Source organism: Vitis riparia, chromosome 4, assembly GCF_004353265.1.
Source record: "Vitis riparia cultivar Riparia Gloire de Montpellier isolate 1030 chromosome 4, EGFV_Vit.rip_1.0, whole genome shotgun sequence".
Taxonomy (NCBI): domain Eukaryota; kingdom Viridiplantae; phylum Streptophyta; class Magnoliopsida; order Vitales; family Vitaceae; genus Vitis; species Vitis riparia.
In genome coordinates, this window is record NC_048434.1 from 2,461,621 (window position 1) to 2,471,274 (window position 9,654).

General features: G+C 30.9%; 3 protein-coding genes and 1 non-coding gene across 5 annotated transcripts; 3 read left to right on the plus strand and 1 right to left on the minus strand.

The window, feature by feature from the left end:
- On the plus strand, positions 1–618 carry LOC117913535 (auxin-responsive protein SAUR71-like). The gene has a single exon (XM_034828527.1). The coding sequence runs from the start codon at positions 1–3 to the stop codon at positions 472–474; it is 474 nt and encodes a 157-aa protein (XP_034684418.1). The 3' UTR covers positions 475–618.
- A 1,310-nt stretch (positions 619–1,928) lies between these two features.
- Positions 1,929–3,437, minus strand: LOC117913536. Of its 2 annotated transcripts, none has more exons than XM_034828528.1 (3): positions 3,289–3,437; positions 3,060–3,191; positions 1,929–2,308 (listed from the first exon to the last, which is right to left on the minus strand). In XM_034828528.1, exons 1-3 carry the CDS (start codon positions 3,415–3,417, stop codon positions 2,222–2,224), a joined length of 348 nt encoding a protein of 115 aa, XP_034684419.1. In that variant the 5' UTR covers positions 3,418–3,437; the 3' UTR covers positions 1,929–2,221. The 2 variants fall into 2 exon arrangements, with proteins under 2 accessions (XP_034684419.1, XP_034684420.1); XM_034828529.1 differs by having other exon boundaries at positions 2,239–2,327.
- Positions 3,438–3,604: 167 nt separating this feature from the next.
- Positions 3,605–4,679, plus strand: LOC117913534 (glycosyltransferase family protein 64 C3). Its single transcript, XM_034828526.1, is given in 2 exon segments — positions 3,605–4,424; positions 4,427–4,679. Coding segments are annotated over 2 exon segments (984 nt in total). The 5' UTR covers positions 3,605–3,622; the 3' UTR covers positions 4,609–4,679.
- Positions 4,680–7,365: 2,686 nt separating this feature from the next.
- LOC117913718 lies at positions 7,366–7,485 on the plus strand. The gene has a single exon (XR_004651153.1). It is a non-coding gene; the product is annotated as a small nucleolar RNA snoR77 (small nucleolar RNA).
- The last annotated feature ends 2,169 nt before the right edge of the window (positions 7,486–9,654 follow it).

Here is a 9,654-nt window from a genome sequence, read left to right on the forward strand (position 1 = left end):
ATGGATTCCAAGAAGTCTAACAAGATCACTGAGATTGTCAGGCTTCAACAGATCCTCAAAAAATGGAGAAAACTTGCAAATACATCAAAGAGCAGTGGCAATAGCAGCAGCAATAACAACAGCAATAAGGGCAAACTTCTAAGGAGAACACTCTCCCTGTCGGAGAAATCAGATATTGTCCCTAAAGGGTACCTGGCAGTTTGTGTTGGAGAAGAGCTTAAGAGATTTGTGATCCCAACCAAGTATTTGAGCCATCAAGCATTCATCATCCTACTCAGAGAAGCAGAAGAGGAATTTGGGTTTGAACAAGCGGGAGTTTTGCGGATTCCTTGTGAAGTTTCTGCATTTGAGAACATCTTGAAGGTGGTCGAGAAGAAGGATTTCAGGTTTCTCGGAGAAGATGCTATAGGATGCTGCTCATCAGAAAGCCAGCTAAATCAATCTTACCATCCACAAAGTCCTATGTGCACATGATTTTTTAACACCTTTTCATTCCTTTGTATGAGGCAAATGTATGAGTGAGAGAGAGAGTGGGGGAGATTTTAATAAGATGTTCTATACTTCAATCAATGAAAAGATATTAACAACACAAAATTTGATCAAGGAATCTTCTGTATCTATAGCTATTTGTTTTCCCCTGTCATCCTCCGATCATTCTCATGATGCATCTTCAGCAAAATTAGATGGTTCCTCTAAAAAAGATCGAACATTAGAGGTTATTATTTATTAAATGTAGATTTTATCACAACCTACTGTGTTTTTAAGGAAGTGACTTCTCATATTTCCTATGGCTCCAAATGTCTTTTATTTCCCTTTCTATTTTCTCTTTGTGGAATCACTTTCCAGCAAAGCATATTGCAAAATGGGCTACAAACAGCACCAAGTTATGGTGATCCATATGCTTGCTTTAATGAAGGTCCAGAGGAGGACACTTCAAGCCACCCAAAAATGATGGGAACAACTTCCCAGTTGCTTCCTTTTATATTTATAGTAAATCCAACACCCTTAGGAATATAACAGCAACAAAACTTTGTTTTCTTGCATCTTACTAGTCATAACATTCATTTCTAAATGATTTCCAACAAGGCACTCTGAATCTAAAAGAAGAGAAACTTCATAGAAACTCAGGCTGCATGTGTTTCATCTTACTAGTCATAACATTCATTTCTAAATGATTTCCAACAAGGCACTCTGAATCTAAAAGAAGATTAATGCAAAAAAGTGATAAATTTGGGGTTAGAAGTAAAAAAATCTGAAAAAGGGTTCTAGATTTCAATTTGCCAACAGCAATCAAATGAGCATATAAGAAATAAATGAAACATGAATTCTTCTATCAAGATATGGCTTCCTTTGGAATGAAGGAGCCTTTGGGACCATAACCACAGATGATATTGATGAATATTTTAACCATATCTTAGAAGATGAGCTCAAGAGAGCTTCAAGAATGCCTATATATGGAATGCAATATATGGGAGAAAGAGACAGCTAGATTCATTACAAACAATGTTCAAATGAACAGTTATAGAATTGTCTTCCTATTGAAGCCTATGAAATTCAATGGTTTGGCCAAATGCAGTGCACCATTGTTGACCATTTATTTGAGTCTACTAATATCTAAGTGCAAAATAGTGTATCTATAATCCCTGTACAGCATCCAATGTGCCTAATTATGGAAACAAATATAGTGTATCTATAATGTTGACACTATGAAGTTAACAATATCATATGCAGCCATTTGCAGTCAGATTGAGTTGGATTAAATAATAGTAGCATATATTTCACGATTCTTATCTTTTCATTCACAAGCATCCCTATATTTTAAATTTCACAAAGTGCAACCAGATGTAAATGTAGATTCAACGAAACCTTGTGTAAATTAATGATTTAAATTCAAAAGACATTGTAAGATCCAATTAAACACAGTGAAATACACACATGACCTTCTGCAAGCAAGAATGGAAGCTATTTAACTTTTCAGTTGTGGTTTACTCCACTTACAATCAACTAAAAAATGCACAGGTTATCATTCAATCATTTTTGTTACACATAATATCCAATTATACATATGCCTTTCAAGGAAACTCCCCCCAGGGAGAAATACACAGAATGAAAAGAAGAAAAAGCTGTTCAAAAATAATCAAAACTGCCCTGGAAACTGCAGCAGGTAGATGATTCTTCGCTTTCTTATCTGATTTTGATAGCAACTGAAAGAACTTGAGGCTCAAAAATTCAGCTCTTCACCGTCATCATTATTTGGAAATGTTACACATTTAAAAACTTTGCACTTTGAACACAGGACGTATCCAATCTGCAGCCAAGTGATAGGTCTGAAAGTGAGATTTCTTGATTAAATAAGCTTTCATGATATGGATCAATTCTCGTATACCATATGGAATCTTGAGGTACATTCACACAATGAACTAACAATGCCAGCCACTACAGACATATCACAAACATGGGACCTAGGACTCACCTACCCACTCATGGGAGATCTCCTAAATTGGGGAAGGTTTCCATGATTGCATTAGCACCATTTTCCACAGTAGTGAACAGAACAAGACTTATAGCAAAAGGGAATCATTTGACTAGATCAACTTCGTGTGAATGTCTATATGCCCTCAATAATGTCCAACAAAGGAGTTGCATTTGTAATCATGCACCATGTTACATGGACTGAGATTCTCATGTGGCATACAAGCGGATGTTATGAACCAGAAACATGCTGACTTCACAAAATATTCCCAAAAGAAATAAAAAAACAAAACTTTTGCTTTTGCGCTTGAAAGTAAATGAAATATTTATGCAACATCGTGTGTCTGAGACCAATAATTCACTCATTTTGAAATAACCATGCAGATTAGAATGTGGGTGCAACTTACAAAAGCGTAATGAATCAATTCATGAGCACTAGAACTTTGTTCCTCAATTTGACACCACTTTCTTCTACACTATGCCACCTCTACCTATGTATCTATTGACAGGATGAATTATAAACTACAGTCTCACAAATAAACTCTGTTCGATAACCTTTTGAAGAGGTGGGTCAGTGGACAACTTACAGCTCTACAAGACGGACAGCGCCGATAGATCCTATTGTTTTCGGCTTTCACATTGGTTTTCTGTCCTTTACAAAAATCACAAAGCAACCATCCTTTGCCGTTGCATGGTTCGCACATAATCCCTACATCAATCTTCAAAAACAGAAGAGTTGGAAAGCTACATTGATGCTTACCGCAAATCCATGAGTTTCCAATTCCACTACTAATTTCATAAATCCATGATACGCACCTGTTCTTGGATCTGCTGAAGTGGTGCACAGTGCGGTGGCTTCAAAAAACGCATTCCCACTGTCGATGATGGTGATGATGGCAGCATCGGTAAAAAACTAAACTTTGCAGTGGCAATAGGCATCGCCATTGGAGCTCGAAATCAACCTTTCTCCTCCACATTCTCTTCCATTATCCGATTATGGTCTAGAAAAAGCCAAATGCACCTCAATCTTCTGTTAATTACGATACTGCCACTCATTCTATGTCGTATAATTACAGATCTCTCTCACGCGCACGTGAGATACGGTCCATACCCGTAGACCATTGGACGCCGGAATCTGAGTCCGGCTCCGATGAGAACCGTTTTCGCCGTCGTTTTCTTCTTTGTCTATGCACATCTCGGAACTCTGAGTCTGCGTACACTCTCCGACGACCCATGCGACAGTACCAAGCTTCCGGACCCGCGAAAGCTCCGATCGGATCAGATTACGGTTCTGATGAACGGCTATTCCGAGTCCCGCATCCCTCTCCTCCGCTCGATTGCTGCCACGTACGCCGCGTCCCCTCCAGTAGCGGCGGTGGTCATCCTCTGGGGAAACCCCTCCACTCCAACGCGAACCCTCGCGGAACTCTCCCACAACTTCACGATCGCCTACACCGGCGCGGCACCGATCTCTCTGGTCCGCCAGGCATCAGACAGCCTCAACGCGAGGTTCCTCCCGCGTCCGTTCATCACGACACGTGGGGTGATCATATGCGACGACGACGTGGAGGTGGACCCCAAGTCTATCGAGTTCGCGTTCCGAGTCTGGGCCTCGAACCCCCACCGCCTGATCGGGCTGTTCGCGAGAGCACACGATCTGGACTTGTCGAAGCGGGAGTGGATCTACACCGTCCATCCGGACAAGTACTCGATCGTGTTGACCAAGTTCATGGTCCTGAAAACCGAATATTTGTACAAGTACAGCTGCGAAGGTGGGGCCAGGATGATGGAAGCGAGGAGGGCCGTCGATATGGCGCAAAACTGTGAGGACATACTGATGAATTTTGTGGTGGCGGAGGAAGGTAATGCGGGGCCCATGCTGGTGGGAGCGGAGAAGGTGAGAGACTGGGGAGACGGGAGGAATGATGAAGGGCTGGGATTGAAGGAGAGGGAGGTGGGTTGAGTAGTAGGAGAGGGGAACACAGGAAGAGGAGAGGGGGGTGCATAGGGGATTTTCATAGGATTTTGGGAAGAATGCCATTAAGGTATGGTTATGGGAAGGTGGTTAATTCCATTGCTGAGCAAGGTTTGTGTCTGAAAGATGGCAAGTTAGTGTTCTGTGATCAATGGCCATAGATAGTTTGGGAAAATATCTATATCTATATCTGTACTTACGAGTTGTTTTTCATTTTTTTTATTTTCAGAAATATCCCTATCAATATTAATTATCAATTTAAATGATAATTTAATCTTTTTGGTTTTTAGTCAACGTAACAAAAGTCATTCCTATTTCAATACTAATAATCAACTTAAATATAAAATTAATTTTTTCATTTTTTCATTTTTTTCATTTAATTAGGTTTTTAATTACTTAACGTAATGAAAACCATTTCCTAAATTATTATCACTTAACGAAAATCATTCCTGAAATTGTCATCACAAACCTAAAAGGTAATAAAAATTTTAATATTTTCATTTGCTTTCAATTTATATTTCACGGATTCTTTCAATAAGGAATTAATTTAAGGTTTTAATTATTTGACTTAATGAATAACTTTATTTTGATTTTATATTCAAATTCAATACTTTATTTTAATCTTATATTCAAATTCAATCTTGAAGTTACTCTTAATAAACTATAATGGAAAAAAAAAAAATAATGATTGTGGGAAATCTCTCAAATTGGGCATTCATTTTCTACATAGAAATCTCCCATTTGGCACAACTATTTTGTTTGACAAAATGTCCTATGATCCATCAATGAGATGTTTATCAATCTCAATTATTGATTTTTGTTTATTTATAATATATATAGAGAGAAGTCTTATTATGGTAGGAAATAATCGTAAAGTGTTTTTTGGATTTTGGATTTAGAATTGAGATAAATAAGAGTTAGGGTTTCTTTGGGACTCTCCCACAAATCAAGTTTTTATTTTTATTTTTTATTTCTTAATAACAAAATTGAAGTATTTTAAATCATGAGTATGTTTTGATAAAATAAATAAAATTTATTTTATTATTATATTTATTATTAATTTTTTCTTTTTATCTTAACCTATCTTTTATTTATTTGATGAAATATATATATATTTAAATTATATAAAGTTTTTTACTTTTATAATTGTAATAGTGATTTTCATTCATTTTGAGATATTTAAATATTTTAAACTTGCATATTTAATTAAATAATAGAAATTAATAATAACACTAATTATATTATAGATAATTATCGAATAAAAAGTTTCATAATTCATTTACATTATTTATTTAAAAATTTTAAATTTTATTAAGAAAAATACAACATTATTTTTAAAATATTAAGATCTTGACATAAAATTTATCAAAATGTTGAAAATTTTTCTATTGAAATTTTAGTTATTTTGATTAAAAAAAAAAATATTCTTAGAACAAAACTTATTTTTCCTTTATATTTTTTTCCAATAAATTGAATAATTTTATATTATATATATATATATATATATATATATATATATATATATATATTTAAAAACAAATAAAATATATATTTTTTAACAACATAATATAAGTTAATAATTTTTCTATAAGAATTTTTAAATTTAATATAATTTTTTTTTTTAAAATAAAGTGTATGAAAACCAATCATTAAAATTATTTACTCTTCATTTTTTTCATTTAAAAAATATTTTAAAGTTACAAATTTCATTATCTTCCAAAACCACACTATTAATATAATTAATGTTATAAAAATTTATTTTTAAAAGTTTGAAAACTTTTCAAATTTCTCATCCATTATAAATTTTATTATATTTAAAGTTTGAAATTATTTATCTTCTTTTTTCATTCTCTATTTTTTTCAACTATTCAATAGGATTTGTTTGACAAAGCTATCATTCACAAACTTTTATTTTTTTAATCCATAAATTTCTTACTCAAATTAATTTATTTTTATTAAAAAACTCTTATATAAAAGGAAAAACAATATTTAAACTATAAATGGATATGACAGTAATTATATGAAATGTTTTTAGTATTTTTAATACCTGAATGATGAAAATTTTAAAATGTTATAAAAATAAGAAATATTTTTTAAAATTACTACCAAACGCAATCTATATGTAAAATAATTAACATAATTTTTTTACAAATTTAATACAAAAGAAATAAATAATGTGTTTAAATTAAAATTAATAAATGTTATAACTAAGGAACAAGGTGGTATTCATTTCTTTAATTTAAGAAAATTGGTTAAAAAATAATTTTTTATCATAAAATTTGCCATAAAAAGTAATCTTATTTGTATCTAATCCCAATCATTTTTTTGCACGTGCATTGTCACGTGTACACTTAAGTATATTGTATAAGTTCTAGTCTCTTTTCAAACGAATACACTAATTCGGGTTTGTCCGAAGTGCAAATAAAGAAAAACGTGAAGGGCAAACGCGTAAATCCAGCAATGGCCCTCTCTGGCTATATATATGGCTTAAAGCCCCATAAGCCGCTGCATCATTTAGCTAGGGTTAGGGTTTTCGCCTCTCCTGGGAAACAAAGTTAGGGTTTTTGCGATTTGCTGAAATGTTTCTAGGGATTTACTTATCTCGATGTTCTGTTCTTTCTCCTCGTACTGTGTTGTTGTTGGTAACATGCATATGGGGCTGGAGTTTGGCTCTTTGGCTTATCAAAACAGTGCCTTTGAGATGAATATAGCTCCCTATATCGAATCTTCCAACTTTCCACTATATTTCGCTAAGATCTCCTTTAAATCTAGCGGAGCTAATCGGTAAGTCGGGAACATTTTGATTCCTCTAAATCTTCAACTGACTTTCCTCCCCGTACTGTTTGGCTGCTGAGAAAATTTTGGAATTTTAATGTCCATGTTCGGTTATTTTAAATTTTCAATCTGAGAAGTCATTCAGGCAGCCCCCTTAGCCCTAGCCATGGCAAGGGAGGTGTTATTCTTCTCAGATATCGATCTTTTGCTCTTCAGACCTGCCGAACCATTCTTGAAGCTGGTCTAGTAAGCATAAGTACATTCTTCACCGGATTAATCTTCGTGCAAATCGACATTTTATTGAAAGAAATAACAGAACTGACAATTATTTCTGAGATTAATCTTATTTTCAAAAAATTAAATCCATGTTCTCATTTTATTCCAATTTTAATGATGCGTTTAAATTTAAAATTAGTATCGAATGAAGAAAATTATGAAATAAATTTAAAAAGTAGGTTGTCTTGCTTTAGATTGGAAAAGGGTAGTTTGGGAAATAATAAAAAATATATATATAAAAAGGAAGCAATTTGAGTTTGATGTTAAAGAAAAAATGAGATGAGTAATTAGTAATTACACATTTTAAATTAGATATTTACAAATTATTACCCTTTTTGAGAAATTCAATGAGATGATTGGAAGGATATTTTGGGAAATATATCAAAAAGTAGAAAATGATGTCACAATGCATAAAATTTTAAATATTTTAAGAATTAGGAAAATGAATTAAATTTTAAATAAGTGAAATTTTAAATATTTTAAGAACTAGGAAAATATTTTAAAAATTAGGAAAATGAATTAAATTTTAAATAAGTGAGATGTCTTGCGAGATAGTTTATTTAAACCATGGTATCAAATACACATTTTTTTTATTCATATTATTTTAATAATAATTAATTATTTACAATAACTCTCCAAATAAATATATGTTTTTTTAACTCGTCTACCAGGAATAATAATTTTAAGTTTTGAATCATTGGCCTTGATTGTATATGATTTTGGAGGACCCTTAAATATGATTCTTGCTTTGATCAATTTTTTTCATTTAATTAAAACTTTAAGATATCAAAATTATTTTTATTTTTAATGCAAATAATTTTAAAATATATTTCTAAATAAGACAAAATTAATGCAAAAGTAATTAGTTATATTCATTTAAAAAAAAATCAATTGATTTTTAGAGAAGGTTTTGAGTCATTATTTATTTTTATTTTATTTTTAAAAACAAATAAAATTAGAAAGACATATAACATAAGCCACATGTTTATGAAATTTGAGTTAACTTTGATAATCAAGTTACCTATTGAAAAAATATGAAACCATATCAAAATCTCTTCTAATAATGCTAAGATCTGCAAAATGTGTAAAATTCTGGTTAAAGGTTAACAAATATTTATAATTGAGTTAAAAGGATATAATTTTCCGATAATGCCAAAAATATCCAAAGGACATGGAACTTGTATAAATTAAATTTATGTTATGTGACTACGTTGTATCATCTACAATTAATGCACTCTACTTGTTTTTTTTTTTTTTCTTTAGACTTTTAATTCTCTAATGATTTATTTTTTAAAATGATAAAAATAAATAAATAAATTAAAATCATGTGCAAAGTAAAATATTGATTTGAAAAACTTTTCAAAATACAATTTAAAATGGAAACATTAAAATTATTTTTAAAATTTTTTATTTCATATAATAACAATATGTATATTATGAAAATTATAAAACATATGCAAAAGATCTATTAAAAAAAGGAATTGTTCTCTTTCAAATAAATAAAAATTACATTTAAAAAATGTTATTATTAATATTAAATTTTAATTAAAGTTTTATTAATTACTCTCAATAATGTTACTAAAATATTATATTACTAATAATAAAATAAAATAAAACTAAAAATAAATTTCAATTATATAAAATATTTGTTTTTTACTTAACATTTAATTTATTCAATTATAAGATATAAAAAATAAATTATATTAGAAATATTAAAATAATATAACTAAAAAAGCCTATTAATATGTCTATTATGTTTTACTTTTTCAATATTTCTTTAATAAAATGAGAAATAAAATATTTTATGGGGAGTAAAAAAAGAGTGAGAGTAAAGAAAAAGACAAACATTCACAAGAATGAGTCTCACAAGTATATTCATTTTTTCTAAATTTTTTTTTAAAGATATTTTTGTCTTTATATTTCATGTCCCTATCATCGATTAAGCTAAATACGTGGATCTTAAATCCATTACCTACTTTAATTAATCCTAAATAATAATTATCCAAAATTTTAGTTAATTTCGATGTTACTTTTTAGGAATGTATAGCGATGGTGATGCCCTTTAAACCAAATCAAATCTCTTTTACTAAGATTAAGGCAAGTATCATAGTTTACTAGTTAATCGATATAACAAAAGTTATGGAATAAAATAAATC

What these genes read in the sequence shown, in the direction of transcription:
- LOC117913535 (XM_034828527.1), top strand. Translation starts at nt 1, where the DNA reads ATGGATTCCAAGAAGTCTAACAAGATCACTGAGATTGTCAGGCTTCAA.
- LOC117913536 (XM_034828528.1), bottom strand. Translation starts at nt 3,417, where the DNA reads ATGGCGATGCCTATTGCCACTGCAAAGTTTAGTTTTTTACCGATGCTG. An exon ending in TTCAGCAGATCCAAGAACAG is followed by an intron (nt 3,192 to 3,288) that starts GTGCGTATCATG and finishes CTGTTTTTGAAG; the next exon opens with ATTGATGTAGGGATTATGTG. An exon ending in GCTGTCCGTCTTGTAGAGCT is followed by an intron (nt 2,309 to 3,059) that starts GTAAGTTGTCCA and finishes ACTTGGCTGCAG; the next exon opens with ATTGGATACGTCCTGTGTTC.